General features: G+C 43.5%; 1 protein-coding gene across 5 annotated transcripts in view; it reads left to right on the top strand.

Moving 5' to 3' along the window:
* KIAA0232 (KIAA0232 ortholog) overlaps positions 1-20,118 on the top strand; it is an 82,551-nt gene that overhangs the window by 43,846 nt on the left and 18,587 nt on the right. For all 5 annotated transcript variants that reach the window (XM_060254324.1, XM_060254322.1, XM_060254321.1 and 2 more), the window contains 3 exons: positions 8,959-9,096; positions 14,790-14,856; positions 15,978-16,059. In XM_060254324.1, coding sequence (XP_060110307.1) covers positions 9,049-9,096; positions 14,790-14,856; positions 15,978-16,059 — 197 coding nt within the window. In that variant the 5' untranslated portion in view covers positions 8,959-9,048. The remainder of the gene's footprint in view (positions 1-8,958; positions 9,097-14,789; positions 14,857-15,977; positions 16,060-20,118) is intronic.

Genomic DNA, 20,118 nt, shown 5'->3' with positions numbered 1-20,118 from the left:
TGGAGCACATGACATATCTGGAGCCAGTTTTCTGGGCCTTTGGCTACCCAACTATGGATGCCTTTGTGTCTCTGGATTCAAATGCAAAATGTCCAGCATTTTATGCCTGCAGCCAACAGATGAAATATCACAGAGGAGATGCCTTCTTACACCACTGTTTAGGAACCCTCTTCTATATGTTTTCTCTGTACCCACTAATCCCATGGGTTCTGCAGAAAATTACTCAGGACAAGACATCCTGCATCCTAGTAGCCCCATGGTTGCAACTGCTTCTCCAGCTGTCCAGGGGCCGTTACCTCAAATTTCCCTCAGCCCCAACTCTTCTGTCCCAACAGAGGGCAGAGTCCTCCATACAACCTGTCATTCTTCGATTTCACTGCTTGGAGGATCTCACCTTCACACCTGAAATTTTGCATATCCTCCTGAATGTGAGGCGCCTCTCTGTGAGATGGTCCTGTGAGCTGAAATGGACACATATTGTTGCTTATGCAGCTGCTAGAGATCTTGATCCTCAGTCAGCATCCTTTCCTGACGTTCTTTCCTGCTTGGTATCCTTGCACCAATCCAGCTTGGGGGTTCCTCCTTGGTCAAGGTACAACTGGCAGCTCTGTCTGCCTTTCATGACTTGGTTGAGAGCCATTCCTTCTTCTCCCACAGAACATCCAAGATGTTCCTCAAGGGGTTGTTGAAGCTGAATCCACCCCATAAGATGGTGATTCCTGACTTTCTCTGTCCTCTCCAAGCTTAAGCCATTCGAGCCCATTACTGCTTCCTTCCACGTGTTGTCACGGAAGATGGCCTTTCTCATTGCCGTCACATCAGAAAAACAGCAAGTGTGTTGTCTTTCCGAGAAGATGCACCGTTCATCTCCTTTCATAAAGACAAAGCGATCCTTCATCCAGTTCCAGAATTTCTGCCAAAGGTCATATCACCCTTCCACTTGTCATGGACTATGGTACTACCTGTTTTCTTCCCAAATCTTGCTAATGAGGCTCAGAGAGCACTCCACTCATTGGATGTGCGCAGAGCACTAGGCTTTTACCTGCATAGAACTCAAGACTTTCATGTGGATTCTCAGCTTTGTCTCCTATTCTAAACCCGATAAGAGCTGTAGGATAACAGCTCAAAGGCTTTCCAAATGGGTCTCTTCAGCTATAAAACTCTGTTATCAGCTGGTGAAAGAGCCCTTACCTATTGTTCCTCAGGCTCACTCAATGAGGGCTGTTTCCACGTCTGCCAATGTCCCTGTTGAAGATTTTTGTTGAGCTGCCACTGCCTCAACTTTTGCTTCACATTATTATCTGGACATCAGAGCCAGATGTGATGCCTCCTTTGGATGAGCAGTCCTGCTGTCCATCTTCAGCTGATGCCTTTCATTGTCCAGGTGAGCCTATGGGAAATGAAATATTGTTTTTATTTTGTCTATTAACCCTCTCTTCATTTTAATTCTTAGAACAGCCAGCACCCACCATCTGTGGAACTGCACAGCTTGCCGGTCACCCATATGTGGGACTGCACAGAGTCCACAAAGAAGATAAACAGGCTGCTTACCTGTAACTGTTGATCTTTGAGTGGTCATCTGTGCAGTCAGACATGCTCACTCAGCCTTCCCCACTGCTGGCATCTCTTGGTCACTTACCTTTGTTGTCAAGACTTACTGGTGGTGGTTGGAGGGAACTCAGTGAGTGGTAGTTTTTCCCTCCGCTCCAGGCATACACAGTCAATGCCTGCTTCCCAGAGCGGAGGGAAAAGCCCACCAAAAGGCTGGGGATTAGGTTTTAAGTGCCAAATTGCAGTGTGCCAGTGCAGGCACAGACCCATGTGTGTGACTGCACACATGACCACTCAAAAATAATCAGTTACAGTTAAACAGCCTGTTTTTCTTCTTGAACCCCAGGAAATCTTTGTGCCATACCTGTGAAGCCCCACCTGTAGTTCAGTCTTGATTATTATTTTTTGTTATAAAGAGTTGTTAAACCTAAGTGCATCATGGGAATTTTGCACTGCATACACTCAGGATAGTGAAGAAGGCAATACTAAATGCTGTTCATTAAGCTACCCTTGAAGACAGTGTGGAAGCTGCAACTACGGTTCAGAACACAGCTGCTGCACTATTGTAGGAGTGAGCTGAAAGGAACTCATCTTGTCTATTTGAAAACAGCTGCATTGACTGTCAGTGCATTTAAAGCCTTTCATAGCCTAGGACCCACATATCTCCGCATAAGTCCCTTGAATCAACTACATTTGTCTGGTAGCCATGTTCTAGATGTTCACATGCTAAAGGCAGTCCACTTGACATTTACCAGAGCAGTGTTTCCCAAACTTTTTTCCCCTGTGGCCAGGTTATTTTTACACTTCTCTTTCGTGGCCCACTAAAATTTGGGGGTGGAACCAGGAGACTTTGGGAGTGGAGCTGGGAGACAGGAATTATGTCATTTCCTGTGGTGTCAAGGACCAAGTGATGTCACTTCCGGGGCACATTGAACTAAAACTCCACCTTTTCCCGTGATGTCACTTCCAGGGCACTCCCCCAAACCTGCCTCTTCTTCGGAAATAAATTCATTTTCAGAAAAATCTTTTTGAAACTCATGCTGAGCCAAAATGGAGGTGGAAAGTGGGCGGTCCTCTCTTTTCACCCCCACACCTGCATGCACCTATGTGTTTGTGTATTTTTCTCCAGCTTGCAAGCACTCCTAATGCCCATGTTCAATTGTCTGCACCACCTACACGTCCCTTCCTCAACAGCACTAGCCAGTGTATGCAGTTGGGAGCGCTGTTGCCATTGCCATCAAGAATGCCAGCACTGTGTACCATCCACACTGGGCCCTGGCAGTTGCTCTACCTCAAACTATGCTGACACATTTAGTAGGCCCTTCCTTCAGCTGCTACTATGGAAAGCTGCCTCAAGCTACAACCAAGCTTGCTTGGTTTCAAGAAAATCTTTCGACAGCTATTCTTCATACTTTTCTTTGGTTGAAACACTGGGAAATTGCTGTGAAAGGTAGCAGAGAATTGTATTGCAATTAATGAATTAATTTCAAGTTATATGAAGTTCATACAAGCTTTTCTGCATTTATCCCAAAAAGGATATTTATGAGGGGCTTGCAGCTTTTTACTGGTAGTGTTTCCCAGGCCTTTAAAAGCAACCTGTTGTACAGATACTTAGCCAGTGAACTACTTTCATCCTTTTTAATATCTACAGGAGGAGTTTAATTTTGGTGTCAGACAGCTGTTAAAAGCAGGACCAGTAAAATGGTGCCAAGTTCATAGTACCATCTCTTCCAGTGCTGTTGAGATATACCACAGTAATCTCCAATAATCTCTTTCTGCCCCACACCTCTCACTCTCACTCACACAGAAATCTCATAGAAGGCCACCTGGCTACAACTGGGGGTGCCAGCTTTTCATTGGCAGAGCTCCTGTGTCTGCAACAACAGTATAATGAACAGAAAAGTTTCATGCAGCGAAAATGGAAGGAAAGGAAAGGAAACACATGGAAAGAAAGAACATAATCATAAGAGGAGCCATGTTGGATCAGGCCAGCGGACTATCCAGTCCAAAATTCCCTCATACAATGCCCAAAAAGCATCGGAATGTCCACCAGTGGGGCCAGGGCACTAGAAGCCCTCCCACTATTGCTTCCCTTCCCCCAGCACCAAGAATACAGGCAGAGTATCACTTGCAAAGGAAGGAAGGAGGGGGGGGCAAAGAAAAAAAGCCTTCCTCACCATCAAATGACCCCAGCCAGCAAAAATCTGCTCAGACGTTGTTTGGTAAAAAAAACAGCTGCTGAAATGCTCACTCCCTGCCCCTCCCAGCCAGAAAAAACACACACATCCTTCTTTGCTCCCCAGGCCTCTCGAGGAAATCTCCCCAAAAGAACATACTGCAAGGCACATACCTTGAAGAACACTTCATGGGTCTAAAGTGCCAATGGATGCCAGCTTTTCTCTCAAACACTGGGAGCGGGGGAGAAGGAAGGAGAGGCAGCCCAGCTCCTCTGCACAACACAGAGACAGGGCAGGGCTAGCTTTGCTGGGGGCGGGGCTAGCTTTGGGTTTTCTTGTGACCCAGTACCGGGTCATGACCCTGCAAATGGGAAACACTGTACTAGAGCCCTTCCTTCTCTTAGAGCATCTCCTACTTTGTGGAATAGGCTCCTGGGAGGGCACCATCTAACAGTTTTTCAAAGGTTTCGAATGGGGTATGTTGTTTTCTTTTAATAATCTTAATTGTTTATTTAATTTAATTGAATGTATTTAACTATTTTAATTGTCTTTTATTGTAATGACTGGATTTTAGTGTAATCATGGTGCAAACCATGTCATGTAAGCCGCTTTGAGCCCGCTTTGGCGGGGGAGGGCGGGATATAAGAATAAAATTATTATTATTATTATTATTTTATGTTCTTTATCTTGAAATTGTAAGCCACAAAGGGAAAGCAGAGTATCAATATTTTAATAGATAAAACAACTAATTGGAAGGTTTATGGCATTTCACCTGAGAATGCATAATAGAAACTGATGCTTAGTGTTGTTTTTATGTGGGGTGCCCTAACATATTTCGCTGCTTGTGCACTTAATTCCAAAAACTTGCATAGCAAGTTCTGCTGTGGGTATTTGGGTTATGTTTCTTGGGCAGAATTCCTTTGCACCATGTGGCAAACACATTTGAAACTTAAGGGAACTTTGAAAGCAACGTGTGGTATTACATATGAGTTTTCAAAGGAAAACGGTTATTTTGCACAGTGCATGTTGAGACATAGGCAAAGGTAGCTCTTTGGATCTTGGTCAAAATAGTTTTGTGCTGGCAACATTGACTATACCAGCTATCTAGAGAAGCTGCTTCTGGTGTATCGTTATGCTTAGAGCAACATTTTGAGCTGGTTCAATAAAAGTTATTAGTTTATCTGCAGTATTTATTTTTAACTGTTTACTGTGAAACCTTATTTATGTGTTTCATGAAAGCTGAGTTCTTGACAAGTTTGCCTTTTGAATCAATTTTCTTCCTGTGTTAGGAATGTGGGTTATCTGTCACAAGTTAGGACTTCATAATGCCAAAATAAAAACTGTATGAGCAGGATTGTCAAATTGTTGGAATGTAATAAATTAAGGATATCAAATGATTTGTGTTTATTTGACCTACTAGAACTAGTATGCTTTTCTGGTGTGCAAGGTGACATTCTCCCAAACAAATGGAAGATGTGGATTTAGTTTATTCAAAGTACAGTCTTTCTGAATGAAATTTGTACATCTTTGAATGATGAAATCTTAACAGCTTTGAATCACAATAAACATTGAATGAATATGTATATGGTTATGACATTTTTTTATTAAATAGAACATATCCAAAAGTTTCTTCTTACATACAGTTATCCAAATTCCATTTTGGCATGAGCCTCACTTGTCACCCAAAGAATATCAAGTTAATAGTCTAAACTGTTTCTCAGTTTGCTCAGGCACGCTTGCATCTACTGTTGCCATGGTATCAGTGTAGCCTTGTTCGTTTATCTGCAGTCACCTAGAACATTTTAAAAATTGCAGCAATAAGCTTTCTGAGTTATGTTTATCATTTGCAAAAACAGCTTTGTACTATGTGACCCTGTAAACCTCCCCCCACCAAAAAATTTTTTTTGGAAGCTGTACTTAATTAAAGCAGTAAAGGTTTTGTGTTGACAAGGGATTGGAGTCCTCGTTTCAAGAGAAGGTGGATGCGGGGGGGGGGGGGACAAGTTTAGATAAGCTGTAGAAGTGCCTTCCCTTAGCTAGTCTTTAGCTGCTAGAGTTATTTCTGTGATAAGTAGAGCAACTGAAGAAGTATAGTGCAGCCCTCAGTCCCGCCTCCCTCCTTTAGGATCTCTCGGCATGATTCTTCTGCTGTAGGGTAATGACAGTCATTTTTACATGAGGATGTGAGTGGATGGGAGGGTCTGACTAGTTTGGGCTAGTGATTCATAGCATTTTAAATCTTCTGTCCTAGACCCTGCCACCGTCATCGCTCATGTGTACATGGCACTCTTCAGCATAACGATGGATGGATCCCTGACCTGGCAAGCCTAAAAGCACAGTTGTATGGGGAAGATGAGTTGGGGGAGGGAAGGAAGGCGAGGGTTAATGAGTTAGAGTAATACAGTTACATGGACTTGTGGGAGTTTCTCACTTGGGAGTGTGGATTAAGGTGTTAAGTCGGAGGTTTCATGGGAGAAGTTAGTTTTGAGGACACGTTTGAAGCTAAAGAGCACAGCATAAATATTGTGGGAAGGCGTTCCAGGCATCAACAGGCAGCCACGCCAGGAGTACTTTGAAAGTGGCAAGCCTGTGGGTGGCTGAGGATGCCAGAGTTGGAAAAGCAAAGATCGTGCTGTAGAAGCAGAGCTGCTAGATTCGAGTCCGCTAACACCTTCGAGACCGACAAGATTTTTGGGATATGAACTTTTGAAAGTCAAAGCTCCTTTCATCAGATATGTATCTGGCAAAGGGAGCTTTGAGTCTTGAAAGCTCACACCCTGAAAATCTTGCTGGTCTCTAAGGTGTTACTGGTTTCAAATCTAGCTGTTCTGCTGCATTCCAACATTGCTGCCCTCTGAAATTATAGAAGCAGGAATTTAACTGGCAATAAGAGTGGAAACCTAATGTGGAGGTAAGGCTGTTGGGGGTGTAAAGATTTTGCAGAAGGTGATGGGACTTTAAGGAGCTGAGAAGGAGAGTCAGGTATTTTAGGCACTGGCAGCAGGGTTCTGCAGAGAGGTGAGAGAGTGGAAATTTTGTTAGTCAAGGTGGATGGGGATCAGTTTTAACCAGAGGGACGATGCGTAGTAAATGTCTTTTTACAGTTGTATCTGGAAGAGTAACATAACAGCAGGTAGATTTTTCCTTGTTCGTGGTATCTGATTAGGGGAGCTTACACTCTTGGAAGCTCCTAACCTGAATTATCTTGTTGGTCTCTATGGTGCTTCTGGACCCTAGCTTTTCTTCTACAGCTACCCTCTGAAACTATCTCTTTGACCTTTGTGACGCTTATTCAAAACCGAAGCAGAGGATTCTTGCTCATTAAGCAGGGTGGATGGTCAGTGGATTTAGTCGAGGAGAGGCACTTCTGGAGAAACTATGGCGCACTTTGTTCTTGGTTGTTAAGAGTTGGTACAGCAGTGAGACAGGCACTCCCAAGATGAAGTCCTGGATGGAAAAAATACCATGATTGGGCTTCATCAGTGTATAGGTAGTACAGAAATTCATGCAATTTGTTGAGATGGCTTATGGGCAGGGTGTAGAGAGAATAGCTGGGGGACCAAGTACCAATCCTTAAGTAACTCCTCCCTCTCCAGTAATACTTGTACTCAGATCATCTAATAAATTTGATGGGCAATAGAATCAGGACAGACAAAGGGAAGTGCCTCTTTATTCAAAGAGTAATTAATTGATAGAATTCCCTACCACAAGATGTAGTGATGAGCACTAGCTTGGTCAGCTTTGAGAAAGGATTAAACAGATTCTTGACGATAAGTCCACCAGTGGCTAAATGGAGCCTCTCTCTTCAGAAATTGTAACAGGAGAGGAGGGCAGGGTTAAAAGAAGAGAGGAGATTCTAATCTGTTTCTGAAATGATGTTGTAGTAAAACAGGTTGCTCGGCTTTGTGAATCTTGATTACAGATCTCTTTCCATTCATCTTTTGGTATGCACTGGGTTCAGCTGGTGGGTAGTAGTTGGTAGGATTGTGCCACTGGGCTGGTTACTATTAGGTTGGCACAGGGCTTTGCTGCTTAGCACCAGTGCATTCAATGCATTGTTTCTGTGCTGTGGTGCTTGCAGAAAGCACCTCCCTAAATTTGTAATTCAGAGAGATTCTCAGATTTGAACTAAGGTCCTGTGTGTGGCACTGCCACTGTCACAATGGCACTTGTTCTGCTGGGCACATAGCACTGTTATGCTCCTTGTAAACAAGCATCCTCACCACAGTTGACTTTCCACTGCAGAGATTCTCTAGGATAATCTGACTTCTGCCTGTTATTTGCAAACTTTTCCCATCATAGGAGACAATGGGAATGGGGGGGGGCAACAATTTTGGGGTCCCATAGAATGGGAACCTCTGGTCCAATCTTTTTGGAACTTTGAGGTTTCTTGGGGGAGAGGTTCCTGCAGCTAAACTGCAAATATGATGCCCCTCCCTCAAATCCCCTTCTCCCCAGTGTCAATTTTCCCACTGTGGGGAAATTGACACCTTTTCCCCTGCCATAGGAAAGCCCCTAGAACTGGACCCTCTGGCCCAAACTTTTTGAAACTTGGGGGTTCTGTGGAGGAGAGGCTCATGCAGCTGCCCTGCAAATTTGGTGCCTCTCCCTCGGCACCCTAGATTATACTGTATTTTGCCATTGACTTAAATGGCCCATAGGATATGATGGAGCCAAATAGCCGCCAAATTTTGGTGACTATACAGGACTGCTGTATTCAGCAGTCATCTCAGATCAGAGAATCTGATTTGGGTCTATATGGCCTGAATACAACTGAATCAGTTGTTTTTCAGGGTTTTATTTGGGTTGGTTGAACAGAATGCACACTCTTACTTTAGATCTGGCAGTAAGAATTATGATTTTGACAAGGTTTATTCCAGCACAGAGGAGAGAAGTTGGATTATAGGAGGTCAAGGAAGTTGCTAGAGTTTACAGGTCAAGGTCTCAGGAATAATCAAGTTCAGTTTGGAGTTGGAGGGGGAAATGGGTAGAGAACAGGATGTGTTAAAAGAGAACATGGGTGATAGAGAGATGTTTGAATGCAACAGGGAAGGAGACAGAGGGGAATGGGGTTGATATGGGGAAGGGTCCTTCCCATAGTTAATACCTTTTTGCTTCCTTCCCTCACATAGCATTGGAAAAGTCCTGGGTATCTTAAAAGTTGTATCCAGTAAAATATTCTAGCAGTTTCTAATACTCTTTGTCTTGTTCTTTTTATTTTATTTTTTAGGAGAATGACATCTTCCTGGGTTGGGAAAAAGGAGCTTACAAGAAATGGGGAAAGAGTAAGAAAAAATGCTCTGATCTAACACTAGAAGAAATGAAAAAACAGGCTGCTGTTCAGTGTCTTCGCTCTGCTTCCGATGAAGTAAGAATTGGTATAATTATTGTGATGTATTTCATTTTTGTCTGGGGTAGACAGCTATGAGGACAATGTAAAGACTGTTTATTCACAAATGCTTTTGTTGTTATAGCAATAAGGATGCACAAGTTTTCAAAAATACATTACAAAGTGGGTATTGATTTAAAATTTTCTAAGAGATTTACGGAGCAATCCTAAGGAGGTTTTGAAAGAGCAGATAAATTGTTCTGACTAAGTTGACAGTACAGGATATAAATATTTAAAAGAAGCACTCACCTGCCCCCTTACCACTGGTGCCCCCAACTCACCTGTCCCCTTATCACTGGTGCCCCCAACTGCAATTGCTTGCTTTGTTGTGGTTTTTGTGCAGTTTCACATGCAAACTGTGCAGGCCAGACACAGAAGGCTTCAGAGTTTATCAGTGCAGAAGAACATAAGAGAAGCCATGTTAGATCAGGCCAATGGCCCATCCGGTCCAACATTCTGTGTCACACAGCGGCCAAATATACACACACACACTGTGGCTACTAGCCACTGATGGACCTCTGCTCCATATTTTTATCTAACCCCCTCTTGAAGGTGGCCATGCTTGTGGCCGCCACCACCTCCTGTGGCAGTGAATTCCACATGTTAATCACCCTTTGGGTGAAGAAGTACTTCCTTTTATCCGTTTTAACCTGTCTGCTCAGCAATTTCATCGAATGCCCACGAGTTCTTGTATTGTGAGAAAGGGAGAAAAGTACTTCTTTCTCTACTTTCTCCATTCCATGCATTATCTTGTAAACCTCTATCATGTCACCCCTCAGTCGACGTTTCTCCAAGCTAAAGAGCCCTAAGCGTTTCAACCTTTCATCATAGGGAAGGTGTTCCAGCCCTTTAATCATTTTGGTTGCCCTTTTCTGAACTTTCTCCAATGCTATAATATCCTTTTTGAGGTGCAGCGACCAGAACTGCACACAGTACTCCAAATGAGACCGCACCATCGATTTATACAGGGGCATTATGATACTGGCTGATTTGTTTTCAATTCCCTTCCTAATAATTCCCAGCATGGCGTTGGCCTTTTTTATTGCAAACGCACACTGTCTTGACATTTTCAGTGAATTATTCACCTTCAGTGAAGGTGCTTCTCTTCTTCCTCCTGGCTTTCCCACTTATGAGTCACATTGAGGAGAGATGTGACAATTTAACCTAAGTCCTCTTGAATCACCATGAAAATTCTTGAGTTAAAAGAACCCATGATGGGAACTCCAGCTGTTCTGATTATTGATTGAGTTTTCCATTGCAATGAGTTGTAAGTTCTTGTAAATAGGGAGTGCCTTGTGTACCTCTGAACTCCTGCCTTTGAAGACAGGTTCTGTATTAGTGTAAAGGAAAACTTTAGCACAAGATTTTTTTCACACATCACAGTTTGTCTAAAGATCCTTGAAATATGCTAGTTTGCTGTTTGTAATGGAAGACAAAATTTATTTGATTAATGAGATTGAATTTGGTATATATTCGCAAGAATGCTGATAATGTTTCATTGCATCTTTAAAATGTGTTGGCATTTTGATGTTGTTCATGTCAACTGAGCAGATTATTAAAAATCTGTTCGTCTGCCATTTTGACATACCATAAAAATGCTTCTCTTTCTGGCTCATTCATGCATTGCAGTCTTGGCTGATGGACCTGCACAATCCTGAATGATTAAAGTACTCCCCATCTGATTCACCATTCTCACCTTCCTTTTGTGTCTGTCTTTTGAAGGGTAGAATCATAAATGTGATAAATTCAGGTCCTTCCTTTCTCATTATTCTAGTTTCAGTAATTTATTTTGGAGTCTTATCACTAACATTTCTAACTTTAGTAGTATTTTTTCCTTTGCTGTCATAACAATTTTGTATCCAGAGTTTAGCCATATTGTTCTGCAGTAGAAGAGCTAGAATCTAGTCCAGTAATAACTTAGAGACCAATAAGATTTTCAGAATATGCATTAAAGGGAGATTTTGACTCTCAAAAGCTTACATGCTGAAAATCTTGTTTGTCTTTAAGGTTCTCTTGGGACTCCAAGCTGTTTTGTACCCACCTCTGTACTGAGTCTGGTTCACAGGGCCGGTGCGTGGGAGTAGGCAAAGTAGACAGTCGCCTAGGGCGCCACCTGGTCTAGGGGGCACCACTGGGTGCCCCCTCCCTGATGCATGACTCTGGCTCCTGATCACTGTCACTTTGTCCTTTCCCATCACCAAGCTGCCCTCAACAAAGCCAAGCCACCCCCCTCTCCCCAGTGTGTGACTTGGCCTCCCACCTCATCCTATCCTGCCACTGTCCTTCCTAACATGGCCGGCAAGCATTTCTTCCCACAATTTTTTTTATAACATCACATTTTAAAAAAAAAATTAAAAATCAGTAAATTAAAAATGTGAAAAGTTTCAAGTTTGGTGCTCTTTAATTTACCTATATTTTTAATAATGGGGCGGGGGGGAGCTAGTGGGTGATTCACCCAGGGCGCCAGAAAGCCTAGCACCTGCCCTGATGGTTCACACACCTTTCCTGTCAAAGCAGCAGGCAGATTTTTGTCAGCATTCTCATCTTTTGCCTTCTTTTTTCTTTATGATGGTGCCCTCACATTTCCTTTAAGCATGCTATGACGTACCCTTTCCAGTTCCTTCCCTCAAGAGTCTAGATTTTCACTGTGTTTTTCTGTCCCTTCACTAACCTAGCAGTCCTGAAGAAACTTTGGCCATCCCTCCCTGTGTCAGTAATATATAATGTATAGGCTATTTGCTCAGCACAGGAACCTGAAGGAAGGAATAGGATCACCCCCGACTTAAAGCCTTGGGATCACCCCCTGACTTAAATGCAACTTGAGATTCAAACTTAGCAAAAAGGCTTTATTTAACATTGAGGGGAAGATCAGATCAAGTCAGGGGTTGAAAATATTGAGGTAAAATTAGTATAAGCACGGACCTTTTTTAATGTATCAGGTTAATGAGAGGTTCTTAAATTATCTGCAGTTACGTAGATCTTTATATCGAGAGGGTTTTGTTCCAGTGTTTTCCCAAACACTCTAATGCACTTTATTTGTATAAGTCTAGTAGTGTGTGAGCTGAATGGCATATATTTAGTGTTTTGTAACATGCAGTGAAATTTATAGAAGTAGAAAACAACCTTAGATCTGGGATTTTTGAGGTTTGTGATCTGCTTGATCTTGTACATATATTTTCCCTTTCTTCTCTCTTCACAATATTCTCATATTTTTGGTTGCACTGCCTGTGCCGTCCTCTGTTGAATCTCCTCACAGCAATAGTGTACAGCCCCCTCTGTCTCTATAAAACCTTGTGTGCTGATTGTTGAGTTCAACCTCTAAGCACTTTCACACAAGAGCTAATTACAAGGTAAGTTCGATTTCAATTAGAAATGCCATGACACTGGTATTTCCTGCACTCTGAAGCAAGCATTACAGGATGCCAAAGCTCTTATCTTCAGATAAGGGAGTGAGCATCATAGCCCTTAATTCTTGTCTGGATTGGATTATGTATCTGACTCTGACAATTCCTTTCCCTCCTGCCCCCACCATAACTTGCTTTACTGCTGCTGTGGCTTGCTAGGTAGGTTTGCTGTTGGCTTGCCCATGGTGACTATACTCCTGTCCTTAAGAAATTGAGGTGTGTCACAAGCGGGAAAAACATGGCCTCCATGGTGATGCTCAAGGAATTTCCCGATGTCTCAGTGGACTTGACCATAGAGATTAGGGAAATTCCTGGAGCATCACCCAGGAGTAGTCACATCCTCCCCAAATGCCACTCTCATAAAAATGTCCTGGTGGATTAGAATAGTGGTCCATCTAGCCCAGTGTCCTTTTTCACACAGTAGTCAACCAGTTGTCTTGGAGGGCCAAACAAACAGGGCATAGAGGCTGAGACACTCTCCTGCTGCTGCCTCCACCACTGGTATTCAAAGATTTGCTGCCTCCATAGGTGGAAGCCCCTTTCATGGCTAATAGCCTTGGGTGGACCTTTCCTCTATGATTACTCATTAAATAAAGTATTTGTTTTTGTCTGTCCTGAACCTAATTCCCATCAATTTCATTGGGTGCTTCTGAATTTCTAGTATAATAGGAGAGGTAGGAAAAGCTCCCTCTCTACACTTTTTCGTTTTCCAACCTATGCATAATTTTATAAACCTCTATTACATCTCCAAGGAGGTCACGGGGGAAGTGAGGAGGTAGTTGAGGATTATCTGCATTGTGCAGGGAGCTGGAATTAATGGCCCTTGAGGTTCCTTCCAGCTCTATTTTCTCTTTTTCCCCATAATCATCTTTTTCCTAGACTGAAAAGTCTCAGACTATCCAGCCTTAGAAAGGGTGCTCCAATAACATAATCATCTTTTTTGCCCTCTTCTTTACTTCTTTCAGCTCTTTTTGAGATATGGTGACCAGAACAGCACACAATATTCCAAATGAGGCCACATCATTACAGTCAAAGTTCCCTCTAAACTGTGCTAGGGGGTGCTGGTGCACAACATTTTAGCTGCCAGCACAGGCATTTTGAGCTCAGCCCACTAGAACAGGGATCCCCAACCCCCGGGCCGTGGACCAGTACTGGTCCGTGGCCTGTTAGCAACCAGGCTGTGAGTTGTACAATTATTTCATTATATATTACAATGTAGTAGTAATAATAATATGATGATGATTGGAGTTATATCCTGCCCTCCACTCCGGATTTCGGAGTCTCAGAGCAGCTCACAATCTTCCTCCCCCAGAACAGACAGCATGTGAGGTGGGTGGGGCTGAGAGGGTTCTCACAGCAGCTGCCCTTTCAAGGACAATTCTGCAAGAGCAATGGCTGACCAAAGGCCATTCCAGCAGCTGCAAGTGGAGGAGTGGGGAATCCAACCCGGTTCTCCCAGATAAGAGTCCACACACTTAACCACCATTTCAAACTAACAAATAAAATGCACAGTTGTATCATCCTGAAACCATCGCCCTCCTCCCCCCCCCCCTTCCTGGTCCGTGGAAAAATTGTCTTCCACAAAACCAGTCCCTGGTGCCAAAAAGGATGGGGACCACTGCACTAGAAGGCATTTCCCCCTCCACTGGAAACAATTGAAGATACGAGCACCTCTTCTGGGGGCCATAAAATTGGTCCAATCTTTTTGAAACGTGGAGGTTTTGGGTTTTTTTTTTTAAAAGATGAGAGAACAGCAGCTATGCTGCAAATTTGGTGCGTCTACCTCAAAACACCCTCCCTTCGAGCCCCAGGTACTTCAGGTTCAATTCTCCATTATAGTTTATGAGACCATTAACTATAATGGTCCTCATAGGCAACAGTGGAGCTGGGAAAAAAAGATTTATTTTGCACACCCCTGTTATGCTTTTCAGTGTGATTTGTAAGCTGCCTTGAGTCACATGGAAAAGTGGGATATAAATATTTGTCATTATGAATGGAATGCAACCTGATGTAGCATAATGACTAAGGTGGTCACCTTGAGCTGTGGGAAGCCTGTGCTACAAGTAACACCTCGATCAATAGCAAGCTATAATTCACAGCATTCTTCTTCTGCCCCCCACCCCCAAAATCTATAAAGGGAGGATAATATTGATATACTGTATGGTACGGAATGAATAATGTATGTGAATTTCTTTGAACACTTGAAAAGATAAGTAATTTATTATGCTATTGTGCTAAGTTCCATTTTTCATTATTATTATTTTACAGAGCTCTGGGATTGAGACTTTAGTGGAAGAGCTCTGCTGCAGACTGAAGGATCTCCAGAGTAAACAAGGTGAGAACTCCTTTTGGATGAAATGGTTTCAGAGATTAGACTTCTGTAGACCTCAGGTCAGTGCCTTGCAGAATTATGTAGATTCTTCTGCAGTAACTTAAAACCCTTTTTAACAGATAGCAGACAAGGTAATTAACCTCTGTCTGTACTACATTGCTTCAGTTGCTGATGGGATTTTGCTTGATAAAAAATACTCAGTGATCTCTCTCTGAACTAGGCCTTTAGTAGCAACCTCTTGTGTAAATCAGTGCGTCCTTTTGTCTGACTTCAATCTAGTACCAGTCAGTTTCATAGGTTTTCTGCTATTGTGGGAGAAAGAACATAAGAGAAGCCATGTTGGATCAGGCCAACGGCCCATCCAGTCCAACACTCTATGTCACACAGTGGCAAAAATTTTATATATACACACACACTGTGGCTAATAGCCAGTGATGGACCTGTGCTCCATATTTTTATCTAACACCCTCTTGAAGGTGGCTATACTTGTGGCCGTCACCACCTCCTGTGGCAGTGAATTCCACATGTTAATCACCCTTTGGGTGAAGAAGTACTTCCTTTTATCCGTTTTAACCTGTCTGCTCAGCAATTTCATCGAATGCCCACGAGTTCTTGTATTGTGAGAAAGGGAGAAAAGTACTTCTTTCTCTACTTTCTCCATACCATGCATTATCTTGTAAACCTCTATCATGTCACCCCGCAGTCGACGTTTCTCCAAGCTAAAGAGCCCCAAGCGTTTCTGTCTGCTTTCCTTGTGATCATTTTGGACAGTTTTTGTTGGCTTGGATTTGGTGTATAACTACCAACTCCTGCTTTCAAAAGTTCAAGTAAATTATTTCAGTGTTTTTGAAATCTGTTAATTGCCTGTCTGTTTATCTCCAAGCAGAAGGAATACTACACTAATAAAGGATAATGATATCAAGGCTTTGTTTGTAAATCCAGTACGTTTTAATGGTTACATAAACCTTTGAATCTCTTTAGGAATCACTTAATCATGGGATTGCATTATTGTAGATAGAATTCTGTAGTATGATGAATGCTTATATGTATAATAAGAAATATATAAGTACAAGGAATGAAAGTCTGAGACCACATTTTCAGATGATTGTCTTGTTCTAAAACAGAAGAGAAGATTCACAAGAAACTCGAGGGCTCTTTGCCTCCTGAAGTTGATTTATCTCCTGCAGCAAAGGATCAAGTGGAAATGTATGTCTCCCTTGTTTTTCAATAAAAGTATTTCATTTGCTTTCTGTTTACATATACCTAGGCACACATTGATGTACAATCAAATGCTACTTCGAATAGATGTAAATAGGCATTATATTGTCACTATCTTGAAATACAGATGTGATATACAGATTTGCCCTTTGCCCAAAAAACCATTAATGGGTAGGGATGAGGTGGCCAATTACAGGCCAGTCTCCAATTTTCCTTTTCTAGGTAAGGTTGATAGAGTGTGTGATGGCAGAGCGGCTCCAAGACATTTCCTGAATGACCTAGGTTTGGTACCAGGATGGCTTTAGTTGCATTGGTGGATGAATTTTGTTTGAAGTGGGACGGGGGACAATTTTCCCTGTTGATGCTGTTGGACCTCCCAGCAGTCTTTGACCACTCCATTCTTATCCACTGGCTTAATAACCCTTTGGTGGTTTCACTGCTTTATGATGGACTGGACATAGTGTTTCCACTGGAGGTACAGAATCAACTGAGTGGAATTTATCTTGTGGGGTGTGACCCTGTTCTGCGTTGTAATAGATAGGAATAGATAGGAATGGCAGCCTCTAATCTAGAGAACTGGGTTTGTCTCCCCACTCCTTCACATGAAGTTTGTTGGGTGACCTTGGGCCAGTCATGGTTCTCTCAGAATTCTCTCAGCCCCACCTTCCTCACAAGGTATCTGATGTGGGGAGAGGAAGGTAAGGAGATGGTAAGCCACTGAGACTCTTTAGGGTAGAGAAAAAGGGGGAAGGTATAAAAACCAGCTTTTCTCACCCATGCACTTTAAGATATAAGACCACTGAATGAGATTGTCTAGAGCATTGGAGTGGAGTGTCATTGATGACATGCAGCTCTGTATTCCATGATTCAAGCCTCCAGAAGCGTCTGTGTTTGTTCTGAAATGGTGCTTTGTGGCTGTGGTCAGGTGGCCAAGGCAGAACAAACTGAAGCTGAATCCAGACAAGAGATAATGCTGATTGGAAAGACTGATATTCTAGACAGACTGAATCCACTTGTCCTAGATCAGGGGTAGCCAAACTGTGGCTCAGGAGCCACGTGTGGCTCTTTCACACATATTGTGTGGCTCCTGAAGCCCCCATCACCCTGTCAGCCAGCTTGGAGAAGGCATTTCTCTCTTTAAATCACTTCTCCAAATCAAGCCAGCTGGCAGCTTGGAGAATGCATTTAAAGTTGAACAAGCTTTCTTTCTGCCTCTTCCTCCCTCCCCCATTATTTTCCTTCCTCCCTTCCCTTCCTTGCAGCTCTCAGGTGTTTATTCTATGTGGCTGTTACATTAAGTTTGTCCATCCCTGTCCTAGATGGAGCAACACTGGCTTTTTCAGAGCAGGTTAAGCTTCTTTGTATCTGAAAGTGAGCAGTGACTCATGAATGCTCCTACCCTGCCACAAATTTCATTAGTCTTCAAGGTGCTATTGGGCTCTTGCTCTTTTCTACTGCTACAGTCATTCAGTCTATTTGAAAAGCAGGTGGCATGGTGGCCAGGAGTGCCTTCTATTCAGCTGCATCTGATTCACCAACTTTCTCATTACCTAGACTCAGCTGATCTGGCCACTGAACCATGCTTCTGTAATCTCACCACTGGACTATTGCAATATGCTCTACATATGGCTACCCTTGTAGACAACTCAGAAATTACAACTAATCCAGAATGTGGCAACCCGATTATAGTCAGGAACTAGCCTCCAGGAGCATATGTTGCCCATTTTGAAAGCTATGTTGACTACTAGTCTTTTTCTAAGTTCAATTCGGTTATGTCCTTTGAAGCCCTTCATGTCCTGGAACCCACATATTTGAAAGACTTTGTCCTTCCATATGTCCCTGTGCACTGACTGTGGTAATCAGGCAGCTGTATGTGGACTATTCCTTCACCCAGGGTGGCCTGTTTGGCATCAATGACAGCCTGGGCCTTTTCCATCATGGCACTGGCTCTGTAGAATGGGCTCACAGGTGAGGGGGTTCCCCTTGGAGATCTTTAAGAGGCACTGCAAGACCTGTCTGTTAGCCAGGGCTTTTGAGGTGGTTTGAATGGCAGACGTTGGGTATGGGCATGAACCAGTAAAATGGTGGGTTGTGTTGATTTCATGTTTTGTTTGATTGCACAAACCATCCAAACTACTGTATTCCTGGAACCGGTTCACGGTTTGGTATGGCTGGGGGAGGAAGGGGGAGGCATTTAAATGCCATCTCTCCTCCAGCCCACGAGCTCTCCATTGTACGCTATGGGCCCATAGGATACAATGGAGAGATGGTGCCACGGCTGCGCAGCTCAGCTCTAGAGAGAAGGAGTTTAAAATGGTGTTGTGCTGCAGCCGCAGAGAGAGATCTCTCCCCGATCTTTCTTCCCTTCCCTAGCCAGCCTGGCAGGCTGGCTAGGGAAGCAAAGAAAGATTGAGGAGACCCCTCCCCACAGGCTCATCTGGGCTGCCCAATTTCAACCAGGCAGCCAAGCTAATCCCACAAAACAGCTGATCCTGCAGGAAGAGCTGTTTCAACTAGGCAGCACAGCAGAACCTACAGATCAGCTGATCCTGCTGGGAGAGGTCTTCCTGCAGACTCAGCTGGGGATCTGCTAGACTGCCCGTTTTCAACTGAGCACCTCAGCAGAGCTGGGAAAGATCCTGCGGGGAGACCTCTCCCATGGGCTCAGCTGGGGCTTGGAGGGAAGGTAGTTTAAACTGCCTCCCCTTGGCTTCCTCAGGCACCCTGCAGCTGCTTGGTGTCTGGGGAAGCTAAGTGGGCACAAACAGTCCCCAAACTTCCCAAACCTCTGTCATGACTCAGGGGGGTCTTACCAATTGGTGCCACCACTCTGGGTTAAGGGTCTCCCTTGAGAAGGCCCAGAGTACCCTCCCAAGCCCTTCCAGGCCTCCCTTAGCTTAGGCCAAATAATGGGCGCGAGGACCAAGCAGAGTGAACAAGGGGGGAAAAAAGGTTTATTTAAAAGATCTGCGCAATATAGCAGACAAGGTGCATAAACAGTGAAAGGGAAAATAACCAAATGCCCTAACGCATCAAAACTTACTGTCCCTAACTGTCTCAGTCAGACCTGGGCCTACTCACCCTACCTCATAGGGTGAGGGTCTCTCCCTGGCAGTAGCTCTTCCTCAGCTCTGCCTCCTAGGAAAAGAGCACCCACTTCCTGGGCTTGGCCTTTATATTCTCTTCCCAGGCCCCACCCCTCTCTGGGCCTGTTTCCCTCCAAAACCCTCGCTACCCAATCAGAGGAACAGAGAGGATCTTGGAGATGCAGGCTTTCCTCAGTAACTCCTAAGCAGGCTTCCCTGGGGCCTGCAGGCCTCGCTAGGCCCAGGATCATGACAACCTCTCGTGGGACACTTCCCATGGGAGGCACAGTTCTGAACCTTTGGTTCACAGATCACGAACCAGCCCAGTTCATGCACTATCCCTAGCAGGCATCTCTTAAGGGGGAGAGGAATTTGTGTGGTGGTGATCTGTTATTGTAAGCCACCTTGAACCTAGAAGAAAGGCAGGAGGTAAATGTTTAAATAAACATATAATGAATATAAAATATTAGTGTAATTTTCTTCCGCACATGAATTTCTCTTAAAATCCTGTTTTAATTTGTTCTTGTGTAAGAAGTATGTCCCTTGCATCAAAGATACTTATTAATGAGAATCTTTAGCTGCCACTCACTTGAAGGGTCTTCTAACATTAAAACCTTTAAGATAAAAACAATATAAACACAGAAACAGCAAATATAAAATATTTACATAAAAATATGTCGCTGTCACCATACCAGTATTAACACCCCAAACTTGTGGTTACTCTCCAAAGGCCTCTCTCCCCGATAGCAACAGCTAGACAGTTACAGGGACTTACGGGTCAGCATTAGAAGTGTACAAGAAAGAAAGAAAAGTCTTTTTTTAGATTTTGCTTTACTGGAGCCAAACAGTATCAATATTCCTGAATACCAATACTGGTAGTGTATTCAAATTTGGTAAATATTTGGGCGCCTCAAATATATTTTGCAGCGCCGTGACGCACAGCGGTAAAGCAGCAGTACTG

Source organism: Heteronotia binoei, chromosome 14, assembly GCF_032191835.1.
Source record: "Heteronotia binoei isolate CCM8104 ecotype False Entrance Well chromosome 14, APGP_CSIRO_Hbin_v1, whole genome shotgun sequence".
Classification (NCBI taxonomy): Eukaryota; Metazoa; Chordata; class Lepidosauria; order Squamata; family Gekkonidae; genus Heteronotia; species Heteronotia binoei.
This window is presented reverse-complemented; position numbering and strand designations above follow the sequence as displayed.